At 41.5% G+C, this 17,719-nt stretch overlaps 2 protein-coding genes across 5 annotated transcripts in view; both read left to right on the forward strand.

Moving 5' to 3' along the window:
* The window catches only part of LOC130166934 (sodium/potassium/calcium exchanger 3-like), a 55,740-nt gene extending 44,787 nt beyond the window's left edge, over window positions 1-10,953 (forward strand). For both annotated transcript variants that reach the window (XM_056372790.1, XM_056372792.1), the window contains 10 exons: window positions 590-615; window positions 712-765; window positions 869-1,002; window positions 3,866-4,026; window positions 4,557-4,827; window positions 4,929-5,095; window positions 5,950-6,064; window positions 6,271-6,383; window positions 7,180-7,245; window positions 8,394-10,953. In XM_056372790.1, the coding sequence (XP_056228765.1) occupies window positions 590-615; window positions 712-765; window positions 869-1,002; window positions 3,866-4,026; window positions 4,557-4,827; window positions 4,929-5,095; window positions 5,950-6,064; window positions 6,271-6,383; window positions 7,180-7,245; window positions 8,394-8,546 (1,260 nt within the window). In that variant the 3' untranslated portion in view covers window positions 8,547-10,953. The remainder of the gene's footprint in view (window positions 1-589; window positions 616-711; window positions 766-868; window positions 1,003-3,865; window positions 4,027-4,556; window positions 4,828-4,928; window positions 5,096-5,949; window positions 6,065-6,270; window positions 6,384-7,179; window positions 7,246-8,393) is intronic.
* Window positions 10,954-13,366: 2,413 nt separating this feature from the next.
* LOC130166231 (ras and Rab interactor 2-like) overlaps window positions 13,367-17,719 on the forward strand; it is a 36,067-nt gene continuing 31,714 nt past the window's right edge. For all 3 annotated transcript variants that reach the window (XM_056371679.1, XM_056371680.1, XM_056371681.1), the window contains exon 1: window positions 13,367-13,562. The gene's annotated coding sequence lies outside the window, so the exon portion shown is untranslated. The remainder of the gene's footprint in view (window positions 13,563-17,719) is intronic.

Genomic DNA, 17,719 nt, shown 5'->3' on the forward strand with positions numbered 1-17,719 from the left:
ATTGGGTAAACACTCAGAGAAGCCAAATCCTGCAAGGTTTGATGGTGGGTCCAGGTGGGCGGGGCTCGGGGGCATGGCTGACAGCAGTGACTGCTTGGTTGTGACCTCACAAAGTTCAGGAATTCTTGATGGCTCATTTTAAGAGTTTCTGAATACAGGCTGTGTGCATTTCTCTGTGGACTGAGCGCTTTGATACTTTCACAGTATTAATATAGAACCTAGATCTGCTGTATAATCAAAAAGGAATCAATAATATGGGACCTTTAATATCATGCACACAAAAACAGATAAGTCAGCAGCAAAACCACACCATCAATATATGACAGCGTGTCACAAGGTAATCTATAATTTGATATATTCAACGTGCAGCACGCTACAGAGGAAACATCACAAGTGATGTTAGAATCAAAAAAGAACAGTGTCTTTAAATGAAAAGGAAACAACCAAAAGGTCACACTTTGACCTTTCCTCTGGCTCTCTGAGCTCTGGATTGGCCGTGCCCTCTAGTGGAGTAGATGCAGAAATACAGAATTAATTTAAATTTCAATTACTTCATTCATCTAATCTTCCCTTTGTCTTGCCTTTTCAGTTCATCTACGATGAGAAAGTGTGCTGGTATGTAATGTGTTTTGTAGACCCATCAATATAAATATGATTCTTAAAGTGCTGAATCATTGTACATATTTTACTGACTTTGTGTTTGTGTGCCAGGTGGGAGTCTCTCGTCCTGATTCTCATGTATGCAGTCTACATCCTCATAATGAAGTGAGAGTCATTCTCAGACATAATTATACTAATTGATGTTACCTGATTGGTTGTTGAGTTGTAAAAAGCCGTTTAACCTTTTCTGTTGATTTGTGATTGTCAGGTTTAACGGCAGGGCACATCGCTATTTTGACCGTCGAAAGAAGAGCTCCGTGAATCTGGCCAATGGGCTGACAGGAAGCACTGATCTGGAGGATAATGTCACATGTGATGCAACTGCAGTCCTGCTCAAGAAAGGTATCAGAAAACTGCTCCATTTCTCCCAGGCTTTGCCCTCTAACAGGACTTTGCAGGGTTTAGCTGCTCATCTCGACACACTGAAATTTGCATAAAGGCAGCTGGGGCGCCACTCCTCATCTATTTTTGTTCTTCTCCATGAAAAGATAGTCGAGGATGACTTTACTGAATAAGTTCTGTGCATCTTGTCCTGGATAGATCCTCGCTGCAAATACTCCACCATGCTGTCTGACGTCTGGGCTTTGTATCTGGTGAGGTGCTGGTAGCATTCCCAGTGCTTCCTTTATATGGAGCTCCACAAACATTTCCCTTATGCCTTTGTTGGTCAAGAAAAACTTCCTCTATATGATGAAATGATGGTGAGCACTAAGGTTTCGTCTTCTGCCCTGCTACCCAGAACTCTTAGCGGACACCTGCAGCCAGCGTCACCCCTGAACTCAACAAACTCCAGATGTTTGTAGAGAAGTTTGAATAAATGGATATATTTCAGCGAGAGCTTTCTTGTGCTTACTGACACTGCAGCTGCCAGCTCAAAGCCGTATTGTGAGACAGTAGTCCTCCTGGTGGAACAGTTATGGTAGAAGCCTGGTGCAGATGCATGTTTCAGTTGAGACAAATCAATAAGTCATCCTTTAGATCGGGGGACCAATGCCTACAGTAAAGTATGGGGCACAACAACAACAACTAACAGGAGAGAGCAGTGCAAGATGCTGGCTAAGGTCCCAGCCTTCTTCAGCACAGCCTTGCTCCGTCAGCTTGTTCTGCATCTGATACTCTGACTGCTGCTCCGCTGAGAGCAAGTGACCGAGCTAACTTAGGGTCCTTAGGGTGCGCTGAGGAGGCAATAAAGAGAACTAGGGTGGCAGGTGGCAGTTGTTTTAGCAGATGGTTGCCGGGCTGGATGTGTTTGCATGTGCAGCGTCACAAACGGTCCCCACAGTGGCCGTCAGGGACCTGGAACTACTGGAAGGTTCCTTAGATTTGTAGATGAAATAACTCCGGGGTGATTGTTGTGTTCATGGATGCCGCTCTCACAGGACATTGACCTTGAGCAAATCAATGTGCGCACACTAAAATAATTAGACTGTGGCAGAGGACGTCGGTGGAGTAGGCGGTCCTTCAATATGCGTCCACGCTGCTAAAAGAATGTGTCCACATGATGTCCACATGTCCACAGGTCTTGAGGTCTTGAGTATCCAGTAGATGTATTGGGAAAAACCAACAGGGCCATCTTATCCAAAAGTGGACAAACTGAAGCCGTGTCCTGACATTGCACACTAGAGATGCAACACCCATCACTGTGTGCACCCATTAAACTGCGAAAGGTGGCACACAGCAGCTGTTGATATGCTACAGTACATGGACATAGTTGTTGGTAAATGGTCTGAACATAGAGCTTGTTGTTGCTTCTTTTTATTTAAGATTCTCTGAGGAGTCATTGAGGGAGATCATCATTTGTAATAAATAACTTCACAAATCAACAAACAAACAGTTACAGGCAGTTTATGGATGGTTAAGCGCTTTCCTAAAGTGTCCAGGAGGTAAAAGAGTATTCAGTTGTGGGGTCACAGAGAGTCCATGAGTCTGCCGCACTAATCTTGAAAGCAGTCCTTCCGAGATCAGTCACAGCATGAGGCACTGTACACAGAACCATCACTGGAGCGAGTTCAGGGTGGGCCAGGTTCCCAGTGCAACATAGATGTGATGTATGATGGTCATTTTATAGATGTTCACTGTGTGTCTCAGTCAGTGGCTCTGTGTTGGTGGGAAGGCACTAAAATCCTGCTTGTGTTGGCTCAGAGACAGTATATCTACAGTTACCATCCATTATTCAGTATTACTCTGTCTTTCTTCTGCTCCTGGTGTAATTCTCCAGGTTCGGTGAGCAGTTCACTACTCACCCGATACTACATGTATTTTTACTGTAGGTAGATGTTTCTCCTACCACACTATGTTACTGACGCTGGTTTATTTTCTGACTTTTGAAAAAAAAACTTATTTACAGTATATGCCAAGTGCAAACAATATGAAATACCGTATGTGAATGTGTCCTGTCCACAGGTCTCTGCATGTAGAAAAGTATGCAATATGAAGGGTGGCACTGATGTTTTGCACTGTTACCTAACAATAAAAACATGCTGGGTCCCGCAGGCCGCCTGGGGCCTTTCTGTGTGGGCTCTGCATGTTCTCCCTGTGTCTCTGTGAGTTTCGTCAGGGTGCTCCATTTTTCTCCAACAGTCCGGAGTCACGCAGGTTAGGCTGAACTGGAGATTGTAAATTGCCTGTAGGTGAGAAAGTGAGAGTGAATGTGTATCTGTTTACGTGTTAGCCCTGTGCAGAGGTGCACCGTCAGGAGAGGCAAATCAGCCAAATGCTTGGGGCCCTCAAGGGGAAAAGGGGCCCCCAGATGGCAACTATAAACCCCCTTAAACCTCCTATAAAGACGCTACACAGTGCACTGCTGTTGCCCCAAAGCCCCCGTAAATGCGGCCCCTGATGATGCCTGCTGTAGCTAGCTAACGTCTACCTATTGCGTGCATGTGAGGCATTTAAGGAACATCTGTAAATGGAAAATGTGTTCGATGGTGGTCGTGAGTTTTTGGAAATGCACAAAAATGTGAAAAAATCTAGACAAATACTGTTGTTCTGATACACAGATGTTCCAGATGTTCTTTTTTAGTCCTTCAGCCACTTCATAATAGAATTCCTCATGTCATCGCGAGCAGCATAGGTTTTTACAAACACCAGATAAAATTTTCAAATCCATTATGAAAAGTGAAGAGTAGAAACTGTGTGAAAGTGTTTAGGGTCAAAGTAAACAATGAGCGGCGCAGTCACATGACCATTGTCTCTTATTTACCAGCTAACTTCCACTGTAAGCCGTCAGTGCTGATGGTGGATGAGCTGCTGTCTGCGTACCCACACCAACTGTCTTTCTCCGAGGCCGGCATGAGGATCATGATCACCAGTCACTTCTCTCCCAGAACCCGCCTCACCATGGCCTCTCGCATGCTTATCAACGAGGTACACACCGAACCATACATCAGCTCACATACACATGTGTACATTATCTCGATTTGTGTAGTTTTTCATGCGGTAAGTTCAAATTGAATAAAACTGAATGGCAGCAGAGCTCAAAGGAAATGCAGTTTTGTCAGCTGAAGTTACTTTGAAGAATCCCTGCCAAAGCCAGAGTCTTAGCATAAATACAAACCAAATAACGCTGTCTGGGTTTACCAGAACAGAAAGTGAACTGAATGTTCATTTTCTTCTGGAGATTACAGCCAGCATTTTCACTCAGACACCTGCCTGCTGCAGACTACAGAGTGGATGTAAATCTAAACCAAACAACCAAATTTGGAATTTTAACAGAAAGAGGAGGAAAGAAAATGAACTTCTGCTTCAGACAAATATAAGAGACTCTTTGTATTAAAGGTGAAGTAGTTAACTGGGACTCACACACAACAGCAACACAAAATGTCCAAATGTGTTAATGGAACTACTGTAGTGATATCTTAATGTTGTCTATAATAATCCCCTGTTATCACTTCCAGAGGCAAAGACTGATCAACACTACAGAGACCCGAGTCAACCGCATCACCAATGGCGACTCGGACTCAGCGGCCAGGTCTCAGGGAAGGCGGGGCTTAGAGAATGGGATGGGCGGGGCTGAGCAGAGTGTGAACGGGAGGTGCAGACTTCAGCGGCTGGAGTCTGGGAACGAGACAGAGAATGAAAACGAGGACAATGAGAACAACGAGAACGATGAGGAAAGAGAGGGAGAGGATGATAACGGAGGCCCCCTGGTGCCATTCAAAGTTCCAGGTACAGCACAAACCCCCTTTTGAAATAAAACGATCGCTGCACTCAAATGTTTGTTTCAGTTCTATCATTGTATCCGTGACCCTCTCTCTGTCATCTTCCAGCTGGAGTGTGTAACAAGGTGAAGTGGCTGACCATGTGGCCCCTGTCCCTGCTTCTGTTCCTCACCGTGCCCAACTGTGCCAAGCGCCGCTGGGAGAGGTGGTTCATGGTGTCCTTCTTCACCGCCACCATCTGGATTGCTGGCCTGTCGTACATCATGGTCTGGATGGTCAGTCCAGTCATTCTCACTCGCTAACATGTTAAAAACACATCCTGGTCTGGATGCGCAGCTTTCTAGTTAATAAGGAATTGAACATTATGTCTCCACAGAGTGCCAGACTTTCCACTGGTGTACAGCAGCTCCCATTTTCACTTAGATCTGCATCATAACTGAGAGTTAGACGTACAGCACAGTTGACTGTACCTTGTGGAGTTTCCGTGCATTAGAGCATTGTTTTCATGAGTGGCGGTAACCAACAAACCTAGCAATGTGCCAACTGCTGGCTAGCATACATGGATGTCAGCAATATTCAATTTCCAATATTTAAAAAAACGAACAAACAAATGCATTCACCTTATTTGTTAGACCACAAGGTTACACACAATGTTTTTTTACACATGTATGTGATGTAATCATAACTTTTGTTTGTTTGTCAGAATATTCCACAGGGTATCTTTAAAAGTGCCATATTCAATTATCCCCAGGCGACAGGAATTGCAGCGGTCGAGCCCCTCACCAGCCTCAGAGCTGCTTCCTGTGCCCGTTTGTTTTCCTCTCTCAGTAACGTAGTAACAACTGTTCATGCAGTCGCTCTCGATAACAGAGTAGAGACTGGCTGGGACGTTCAGAGAGGCGGATGCACCGTTTTATTACAGTGTGTTTCGAGTCATTTTGGTGATTCCACTTCTAATTTGTGCAGCATTTCTGCAGCGCAGTATCTGAAGCTTTTAGGCACTGAGGGAACTTAAAACATTGTTATACTTCTCCAATGTAATTCCACATGATTCCTGGTTCAGTGGTTAATTTGATTTAAAGCACTGTCATGTTCACAGTGTTCTGAGATGAAATCTGCTGGGTTTCAGGTGACTGTGATCGGCTTTACTCTCGGCATACCTGATGTCATCATGGGCATCACCTTCCTCGCAGCAGGCACCAGCGTTCCAGACTGCATGGCTAGCGTTATCGTGGCACGGCAAGGTACACACACACACACACACACACACTCACACACACACACACAAACACAGACCAGTACAAGTGAAATCAATATTTGTGTTGAGTGAGACAAAGCAGAAATGCTGTTAAGAGAAGGAGTGGCTGTTCACAGCAGAGTATTGCTTGTCATAACTGACTTCTCTCCTGACTGTATACAGACCTTGACAGTGTTGCTCTCCTTGCCTCAGGTCTGGGAGACATGGCCATCTCCAACTCCATAGGCAGTAATGTGTTTGACATCCTGGTGGGCCTGGGCCTGCCCTGGACGCTGCAAACGCTCTGCATTGACTACGGCTCCATCGTGAGTGCTTCTCAGCTCAGCCAGAGGAGAGGCTGCGGGACCGAGACCAGAATAGAACAGAGATTTGTTTATGAAGGACGGGAACAATAGTCTGTGTTATGCAGTGCAGGGAGATGGGGGAGTTTAGGATTTCTGTTGGACACAAAAACGTCCACGTATTATCAGTTGGGGCACTGCACACTTACTTCTTCACTTTACTCTGGGAAAATTTCACGTGTTCAGTGGCACGTTGATCACAAGGAAAAAAATCTCAGAATAGATCAAATTAAAGGACCATCGTGTAGGATTGAGTGGCATCTAGGGGTGAGGTTGCAGATTGCAACCAGCTGAATACCCCTCCCCTCACCCCTTCCCCTTCCAAGCATGTCAGAGAACCTACAGTAGCCTTTGGGTAATGTGAAGAGCTCCCGAGAGCCAGTCTTTGGTTTGTCTTTAGAAACATGGGGCATGGAAGGGGACTCTCTTCCTATATAGATATGGGGCTCATTCTAAGCTAACGAAAAAAAACATTCTTAGTTTCAGGTGGATGAAAACATTTATTTATTACACAATTATAAATATTTTATTCCATTTCTGCCGGTCGATCCCCCTAAATCCTACACACTGGCCCTTTAAAGTCAGTCCCCCTGACTGTATTAATACAGGATGTAATTCAGGGTGTCGGGACAGAGAAACAGCCTCTTCCTTATTTCCTTTTGGACAGATTTTTATAAACCTGCATTTTATCTTTTGCATATTTATTATTGCATTTTATTAATACTGTAATATACTAAAGAATAACACCCTGTCTCCTCAGATCCATCTGAACAGCAGAGGTCTCATATTCTCTGTTGGACTCTTATTAGCCTCAGTATTCTTCACAGTAAGTATATATTTACATGTTAATGAGTGGGACCAAAGCACATCTTTGCAATTTTGAATGTAACCATAGATGTAGATTTATGTGGAGCTTGTAATGTCATACCAACTTCCAGGAAAGCTAATCATTTTTGGCTTATATAGTTTTTAAATTTGGTTCAGCAAAATGTTTTCGCCCTTTGTGCTAATGACAAGCATGTACAGCAGTGATATTTAGCGTCTAGTGTCACCTCGTCACTCGCCACAAGTAAACATCAAGCTCAGCAAAGCAGGGAGTTGGGGCTGATGATAATAACTCCCCCTATATAGACTCAGAGCCTACAGGTGGATGCTGGGTCGGAGGCGGGGCTTATGTAATGCTGTATGAACAGCAGCAGCAGCAGAGGTAGCTTTATGCCATTATGTAAAAGGGTGTGTTGGATATAGTGAGAGGAGTCTGCCGTATTAGTGGTAGTGGACTCACATTGACTGTCGAATGTAGCTCACAGTCTTTGCTTCATTTCTGTCTTATGAATAGTTGATTATTCTTCTTCTGCAGTTATTTTCATGCATTTTTGTGCTAGTTAAGTAAACAGAAGCAATGTGATGTCCCTGTAGGGCATCTTCCGTACACAGTGAAGAAGCCTTTAAATAGCAGCGATTATTTTGCATTTCTTTGAGACAACTAATATGTGTATAGTTTTTCTGGAGATCCGAGCAGCAACAACTGCCGGAGCCGTATTGTTTTTGTTCTCATTTTTCTTCTTTCTTAGTTTTCTCTGCTAAAAGAGTTTGTGCAGCAAAAGCCATGAGAGCAAAGCATGAAGGTAGCTCTTTAACAACCAATTTTATGTTTTCACAAGTATCTCAAAAACGGCTGGGCCTAGAGTCAAAATTATTTTGTCATTTAAAGTGATCTGATCCCATCCTTTAGTCCCTACCGAGCCTGAAACCGCACCTGTGCCCTTGAATCCAGCTATGAACTTGTAGCGTGGCACACCAGTCTCTTCCATCTATCCACCCTCTCTCCGCTGCAGAAGTTCTCATAAAGCAGAATTGTTGAAACGCCACGCTGCTAATCTCACAGGATACAACGCTCACCTCCTCCCTTCGTTTATTTCTTTGCTGTACTCTTGCCTCGCTCTCTCTCTGACTCTGTCTCCTCACCCGCAGGTTCTCGGTGTCCATTTAAACAAGTGGACTCTGGATCGGCAGCTGGGCCTGGCCTGCCTCATCATGTACGCCATCTTTCTGTGCTTCTCCGTCCTTATCGAGTTCAATGTGTTCATCTTCGTCAACCTCCCCATGTGCCGAGACATCCACTGACCTCCCTCCTCTTCCTCTTCTTCTACTTCTCCCTCTGGCTGAAGGAGGAAACCTCACCTGGCTTCCAGTTTCTTGGCGCCTTGGAACCAATTCCTACCTTTTATTTTTTCAAATAGAGAAATAGAGATCTTTATGATTTATCTTTGGTGCAATACACACAAGAGTGAGGACACTGGAGGTTTTTGTGGGGACCGGAGAGGTGGCGCGAAGAGAAAGTCCCAGCAGCAGAGATTGCTGCCAATCGTCGAATGAACCAAAAGGTCGGCTGGAGTGAACTTAACTGTAATAACACCGACAGTTAGGCTACTGTTGGTGAAGGAGCTGCTACTGTAACTGACTGACTGACTGACTGGAGGAAAGAGAGAAATCCTGCGCTAACAGCGATTTTTAGCTGGATTGTTTGTTACTCTTTGTACAAGTTTGGATATAAGCACACGATTAAGGTATTTTTAAGTAAAAACTGGCTTTTTCTGTATATATTTGAGGATTATATAAGTACTAATATTAGCTGATATATGGGACTCTCTTATGCACAACTGGATCAGTCTTGCAAAGCTGAACGATCCGATGACAGTGACAACATTGTATGTTTTACTTTAGCGATTCGGTCTGCCAGTTAACACACTCAAAACGCTTCAACGTGTCTCCCGTGCTCAGTACCAGCTAACATAGCATGCTGTGCTAGCCACAAGCCAACCCTAGCTTTTCACTGACAGAGAGAATCTAGCTATTTAACACTATTCGCATAGAGTCTATTCTTGTTTGTTTTATTTGTCTCTCTACAGGCATATCCAAGTAGATGTGGGCTTTATTGTTCCGTACTGAAACCCGCATAAGAAAGGGATCTCCCTGGAACTGATATCCAGCACTGTCACTTTATGGATTAGAGATATTATTCTACCATTGCAAGGCGTCTACAGGTACTCTAAACATGTAACTACTGAAGTTAAAGTTCCCTCTAGATGGTAGACCTCTTGTGCTATATTAAAGATTTAGTTTTTAGTCTCCGAGTTGAATATAATGTTGTTACTTCTTAAAGCCAAAAGTATTTTTAGAATAGGAGTAAGAGTCGTAGATATGGACTTAAGAGTCAGCTCGAGTGCACTGTGTGTGTGTTTGTGTGTGTGTGTGTGTGTGTGTGTGTGTGTGTGTGTGTAGGGGTGTGTGTGCGCGCAAGTGTGTGTGTCACAATCTTGAGGGGAACCAAGGATACCACTGTTACTGGGAAGACATAATCATGATTTATTTATGAATTAATTTATTCAAAGATCATGTCTAACCTCCAGTTTCAGCCCTTTGGGTCATGTACAGTGTATTAAATGGAACGCTCTCCGCTCCTTGTTGACGGAGCTGTACAATGTACTGTACCTAATATATAATCTAAGTACTGGAAACTGACTTGATGTTGTTTATATTTAAGAACTTAGAACTTTATAATTTATCAATTTTGTATAGTTTGGAAAGATATTGCCACATTTGTATGTTGTATGCAAACACAGCGGTTTTTGAAGATGATGCACGGCCGGGGCTGAGTCGTCATGGAGATGTTGTGTTCCAGTGGGATGTACTGAAAATGCGATCTTCATCACTGGTCCTAACATGCGTATGCGTGTTGAATTAGTGATGTAAAAGATTCACTTTCAGGTAAAAAGGATATTAATGGCACGTGACCCTTTGAACACAGTGCTTGAACTCTTGTGCCATCTCTTGTATTTGAGGCTTCAAAACCAACACTTGTGGCCATTCTCCTGCTTGTATTTGAGCCAAAAAAAAAAAAAAAACCCCACCTTTGTCAACAGTATTGCCACTCTGTTTCAGCATGTGTTCAAACAAAATGTGGAAGATATGTATTTTTATTTTATTTTATTTTTACCGTGAAGGATTTTCATGTCAATAGAATTGTTGATTAATTAAAAGCATCCTCTGTAGGCTTTAATGCTCCTCCTGCAGCCACAAGAGAGCACCGTAGAGCCGTGTTACACCTTCAGAGATGGCTGTTATTGTAGGAAGTGGTTTGGGTATATTTTCAGGTAGGCTACATAGAGACAAATACTGGTTGGTTTGCATGCCTCTTTCATAATTCAGATTATTTTGTGTGTAATTTTAATGCATTTCCAAGATCAAAAAGGCACTGTCTTGATTATGCTGTACATATCAAAGGGATATGCTATTATAAACACAGATGAGCAGTTATATTTGAGATATATACAGTATTTAGAATGTAGGCCTACAACAGGTTAGAGTTCAGCTAATTAATGTCATTTTATGCTCATGTCTTTTGAATTGTTTGTAAATCCTCATTTTTGTTGATGAGGACCTCTGGGCAGAGCTCAGAGTCAGAGAGAGATACAGATGTTGGCCTTGTTCCCAGTGGTCTTCTTGCAATAAACTGATTTACATACACATATCCTCGTCCCATGTCTTCATGAGCTGTGTGCTGCACTGATGACTGAAGACTCTGTTTGATTTTACAAAACAAATGAATCTAATCTTCTTTTATTGGTGAGATAACGTAATAAAAACACAGATACTCAGGACATAACGGACAGACATGCAGATCACAACAAATACAAAAGTAGTTATAGATGTATTATGTAAAAATGATAAGAATATGATGTGTACGGTATGAGTCTGGAGCTAATATGTGTGTGTGTGTGTGTGCGTATGTGTTTGGATGGGGAAAGTGAAGAAGAAAGTATAGTGATAATAAATTATGTAACCTGAATATAATTGTCGAAATTATATAATAATAGAAGAATATGACAATAATAACAAATATATAATAACACTTTATATTATTATAAGATATCCTGTCAATGTAATGGTAATATATCTTACAACAAAAATATAAGAATATAACAAAGTATAAAATAATATGATAATATTCTAGTGATATTATGATAACCATTATATACAGTGTGATACAATATAATGTGCATTATTATTATAATTTATTTTATACCATATAATAATCTTAAACATAGTATTAATATAATATAATTATATAATAGTAGCGAAGCCAGGCCGAGCCATCATAGGACTCAGCACTAGATATAATTGAATAAGTAAATCAATAAGTATATCGAGGTGATAATACTTCTACTTACTTAATTGAACCTAATGTGATGTAATAACCAAATAACTGCTATAATGTTAACCAAACAAAATAACAGCAGGTTTGGAAGTCCGCTCTTTAACTCACAATGGTTTCCTGGCTTTGTAGAAGGGTGGGGTTATATGACTTCCTGAGTGGGGTTAACAGGATCAGGTAAGGCAGGTTGATCACATAGGTTACCTAAACACTGTTATTTATTTATACATTACCAACAATAATCTTTACCATCATGTTCCTCATATTATATATATTATATATATATTTTAAATGAACTGTGATTAAATTTCAGTATCACTTTTTAATAAAGCAAATAAAGCATTTACGAAGGGTTTATAAGTTGTGACTTGTGTCTCTCTAAATAACTATAAACACTTCATAGACCAGCTGCATGACATGAATCACTGAAGGCTCTTCCTGGTGAGCTAAATAAACAAAACAAGTGCCATGTTTCTGAAGGATAACTACCAACCATTGTTCACAACATGGCAACCCAAAACCTGGTCTTGCTGAAGCTGCGCTAATTGATATTTTTACATCAACATTAGGTGAAATGTTCTTCTTCCCTCTGCTCCGCTCATTTTAGCATCTTTTCTGCCCCATTATGTTCACTCTCACTGCTGTCATGACATCTTTTCCAGCCACAGCAGACAGATGCTTTCAGCAAAAAAGCTCTAATAAAAACCCATTGTATGCACTACCTGCCTAGCATCAAATGGCTAACAAAGTTTACATTGGGTATTTATTTATTTGTTTATTTGATAGGCACAATACATGTTAATGAACATCCGCCCAAAATACACAATGTAATCATGCTGGATTGTTGAAATGCTCATTTACATCCGTAGTCCATAGTTAGCAACTTGCTGGTGAACGCAGAAGCTAAAGAGTTAATATCTTTCCAGGAGTTGGTGAAGGCCAAAAGAAAAAGGAGCTATAGGGGAGTGAACACTGGATTTGCTCTGCTTTAAATATATGCTAAAGTTGCTGTGTGTCTGCTGAGTAGGTGTGGGCTCTGCAGTTTCACCAATTTTAAAGTTTCCTTTTGTTATTAAAATACTTTTTCCCACCTAAACCCCTTTTGTCTGCATTTTGGTTCAGTATTTCCAACCAGCACGACAATAACAACTTTATAATGTGGTAGAGCTGTGTACAGCTTGTTCTTCTGGCCCCAAGTGGCAATCAATTAATACAGCTATAAAGCCTTTGTATTTCTTATTTTTGCCATTTAATAAATCCATTTGTTACAACCTAGAAATTAGAAGTCAGAAATGATTTAATGTGGTCTTTCACATAAGGTAAGCTATTTGTACCCTACCTATATATCATCCCACAATTTAAATTTCATATCTATTCAATATTGAATATGATATAGCCTACTTATATTTATGCTACATTTATAACCTTCCAATCATCAAACTTTTGCAAATAATACCATAAGACTATAGATGTTAACATGTTGTTTAAATACAGAGCTATGGTTGTACAGTTGTTGTATTTATTCACTCATGAACAGTGAAAAATACACAAAATGCTCTGAAAAGTCTGAAAGTCTGAATATCATCATTTCAAATTAAAGTACAGGTGAAAATCGCCGTTACTTCCTCAGCCAATCAGAAAGAGGCATCATGTTACCGCAGCCTCCCTCCTCCTCCTCCTCCTCCTCCTCCTCCTCCTCCTCTGTGTCTCACACCTCAGTGATCTGATCCAGACTCGGTCTCTAACACAGTGCTGCAGTTAAACCATGTAATCCACAGCGGACGGGGACATTGAGGCTCCTCGGTGTCACCCGTAACAACGAAACGGCAACAACGCACCGCAGCGGCCGCGACGTTTCCCCATGGAGCACAACCGCAGGATTAACCACGAACCGGTTCAGAGGTGCTGAAGGAAACGACTGAAAGGTGAGTAAGTGTCTCTGTGCAGCAGGAGACCGGGTGACTACACGGACCATCATTTGTGGCTGTAACCAGCTGTTCTCCAACTTTTATGGCAGGAAGTGTAGAATATTTTTAGAAGTGCTGACTCCGACTTCGACCAAAGTTTTCAGACTCCCAGCTGGAGATTTCTGAGTGATGACAGATACCTGAGTTGGAAGAAAGCGGAAGGTTTGTGTTTGTTCCGTAGCTGAGTTTGACAGTTTGACAGTATTATAGGTGAGTCAAACACCGTGTGTAAACTGCAGCGACTGTGTTGAGCGCTGTAGGGCCTGTTGTATAACATAGAAAAAGTAAGTGTTGCACATTCTTTCCACAGCACGGAGGAGCAGGTACAGCAACACAGAGGTGAAATAAAACGGTGGCTGTCCTGGGACATAGATGGTTACAGACTCATGAAAAACTGACAAGAAGTCAAACTCAATTTTGCTTTCTGTACCTGTGTGGTGTTTAGCTTCTGTAGCTGTAACCTGTGGGGATTTACTTCATGTTGAATGATACAGATTGAAGTCTTAAGTTGAGAGTTAACCCCCTCTTATCTGCAGCAAGTGTATTTATATATTTATAATTCAGCTCCATTACTCCCTCACAAGCATTTGAACTCGCCCATGGCTCGATATTATCACAGCAGCATATAGTTCAGTGAGGTCAAGTGAGACTGTGCTACTTATTTGGCTCAAATACCTTAAGCATTAACTCATGATATGAAGTGTCTAGTCTATACATGTGCTTAGCTATATATCAAACGTTTTTACAGGGACTTCAAAAGGTTGGATTTTTCTTTGAAATACGACTTCCATATGATACAACCTCAGGCCATACAGTAGTTTTTTTTATCGTTTTAACGATTGTACAAAAAAGTGTGTGTGTGTGTGTGTGTGTGTGTGTGTGTGTGTGTGTGTGTGTGTGTGCGTGCGTGCGCGCGCGGGCATAGATTCTCAGTCATCCAGGTCATGGTTTTCCAAGAAAAGTTAAATCAAGGGCAACTGGACTTGAGTACAAAAAAATTGGGAACATCTTGCAATGGCATCACATCAGCCACAACGCCTGTCAACATGTTAATGTTACATCGTTATCGTGCAAACATTTTCTGTGTTGGTGCTAATACCTTGACTTTGATACTGATTCTCAACTATAATTTATTCGATACCAATTTCATCAAGTCCATTTTAACAAATAGAAAATTCCAATACACATTATGGTACAAATTTTACTTTTATGTTAGTTTTGAGCTCAGTTTGTTTACACACTCAAAGGTGTTTGTGTAAAAAAAAAAGAAAAAGAAAAAAAAAAGAGCCAATCACCAGCATCATTAGCCACCATTATGAGTGTTCAGTAGTCATCATCTGGGGTGACGCCAGGGATTACCATGGCCACGCCAACCCTGAAACTATAGCAACATTCTGCATACAGTGGAAATCACTATTTAATGCAAGACTGATATCCTTTATAAGAAATGTGCTTTTAAAGTTTAATGGTAAAATTCTCTTAACATTAATTATATCATCATAACCAATATTTCAGTTACTACCATTTTTTGTTCAAAACTAACTTGACATGCCACGAAAAACGTTAAGCAGCACTGAATCCTGCAGAATATTGAATTACCTGCAGTTGTGTATCATCAAATGTGTAGCATCAAAGCCATGGAGACAGCACCTTGTCCATATGACTTGAAGGTTAACATTATTTTAACATTCACTTCCTTTTAGACACATTATATTATATTATTATATTATATTAATTAGAAGTATTTAGAGTCGGTCAATGCTTCAAACAGTCCAACATCCAATACACACTGAAGGCTGTTTTTGTTTCATATGATGATCAGAGACTGTCCTGTAAAAAACAAGCCCATAGGTTCGTTTGTGCAGCAGGTTATTATGACCCAAAGTTACGTCTTGTTGCAAGGCAACATCTAGTGGCCATAGTAATTATGCCTGGAACAAAGGCAAAAGTCTGAAGAGAGACAAAGTCTATTTTGTGAGGAGTTTTTGGTGGATGGATGGGTCAACAAAACACAGGAATATGACACAGGGGAGCGGTGTTCCATTCCCATGTGAAACATATTGTGTTGTAACCGTGACGACAAAGATCGTCTAATGTTGAGGAAGTACTTATTTTAACCTTAATTGAGATCTTTCCCTAAAACTAACCAATTCGTTTTTGTGCCTAAACCTAACCAAGCCATGACTGTAATTATAGTAACCAGGTAGGTACGCTGCTGTTGTTACAGTCCAGGTATTTATCATTGTAACCATGACAACCGTGGTCCGGCAGGCCTGCCTGCCGCCTCAGAGGACACTCCTACGGGTCATATCAGAGGGTTGAAAACAGTCAACCTGTATGGTCGTTCAGGTCGGAAGAGTTGGATGATCATTATGTGGCAAAATAATTACAGTGTTTTAATTCTTACTATTGAGAAGGATTCAATCATTTGTCTTTATTTCATAATGATAATAATCAATAATTATAATAATGAGGAAGAGTTTACTTCGGTCAATCCTACAATTATACCAACTGACATCATTCAGCGCAGTGCTGCTCACTTCTTTCTGCAGTAATTTTCGTACACTCCCTTACTCTCTTTTTTAAAAGGTTTGAGTTTTCACCATAAAATGAAAGAACTTAGAAAATACCTAGTTAAAAAAAAGAACATATGAAAGTGTTTCATGGCAGCATGTTACAGCTTCTCCAGTTTCTCCAAACATCTAAGACCTGTCTGAACAGCTCGACTCTCTGTGTAGCCCTCTCTGATTTTTCTAAATGAGCAGTTAGCTGATGTTTATCGGTATAATAAAGGAGCCAATTTCCTTATTCAAGCTTCTTTGGAATCTGTTTAAGAGATTAGCTCCACTGCAAATTCAAGGGGTTTTGGCTCAGAGAGTCCTAGGTACTAACTGCTGCGGGGAAATGAATCAGCAGAAAGGTATTTTAATGAAAAATAACTTGCAGCTTGTCAGTGCTTGATTAGGGATTTCTTTCTCTGCAGTTAGTGTTGCTGTCTGCCTTCCTTTAGGTGCTTTGGTTTTTACCGCCCTAGATAGATGGTTCTGATTTTTCTGCTTTATATGTCTGTGATTCTTTGGAGTTCAGATTTTTTCAAGTCCAATACTCTCTGCAACTTCAAGGCAGAGCCGAGCGCTCCACCGGTTTATGAAAAGTGATGTCATCTTTGCTGGACAGGGGAGCCGCAACTCAAGTTACCAGTGTGAGAATAAACTGTCCCTGTGGGGGATGTTAACACTGAACGCTTTCACAGGAGCAACACCGTCTGCTGTAATCCTGCAGCAGGGCATGAAATCAAACACCCAATTTAGCTGCACAAACCTCAGACTGGAGCTCTGCTTTTTCTATTCATGAAATTAATATCAGCTTTATGCATGACTTCAGATTCAGATAGATGTGAGCAAGGTTACCTTAGCCTTATTAATGCCAAACCTTAGTTTGTCTGGACAATATGGTTTCTTCTACTGCTTCCACATTTCAGGATCCAGGTTGAGAGCTAGTTGCAGGCAGGGTTGGATTAACTTGCTAGGAGGCTCTGGGGCAAAAATGAGCTGTGGATCTCTATCGATCCCCTGTTCCTCCCACTCTCTGTGCATTGCCCACGTATCCTGTTGCCTGTTGCCTGACAAATCTTGTGACTTTTTGAATAAACTTTGGCTACTTCGAAGAGAGTTATGCCCTCTCTTGTGACCCAGATGGAGTCTGTGCGCTCTGTGAGAGACAAGAAAGATAAGAAAGACATTCTATCGCTTCTAACTTTCTCTCTCAGTGATCATTTTACAAGCAAATATAGCTGAAATCACAGCACAGTCTTTGTCTTTAACGTATGTGTTTGGTGATTTTGCCAGAAAATGTTGTGGTTACAAAATCAGGATTTTAGCAGCAGCTTGGAAATGGCTTGGAAGTTAACAAGTAGTCTCAGGCTAGCTGTATCCCCCCTCCCCAGGTTTCCAGTCTTTATGCTAAGCTAGGCTAACCAACTACTGGATTTGTTTCGCCACAGAGTCAGACTGGGGATGTGGGGCCCCTGAGGGTCTGGCAAATCAGGATATTTGCCCACTGTGCCTAGTTGGTAATCCAATCAGTCTTGGGCTGCAGGAATGTAAATCCTCTTT

Source organism: Seriola aureovittata, chromosome 3, assembly GCF_021018895.1.
Source record: "Seriola aureovittata isolate HTS-2021-v1 ecotype China chromosome 3, ASM2101889v1, whole genome shotgun sequence".
Taxonomy (NCBI): Eukaryota; Metazoa; Chordata; class Actinopteri; order Carangiformes; family Carangidae; genus Seriola; species Seriola aureovittata.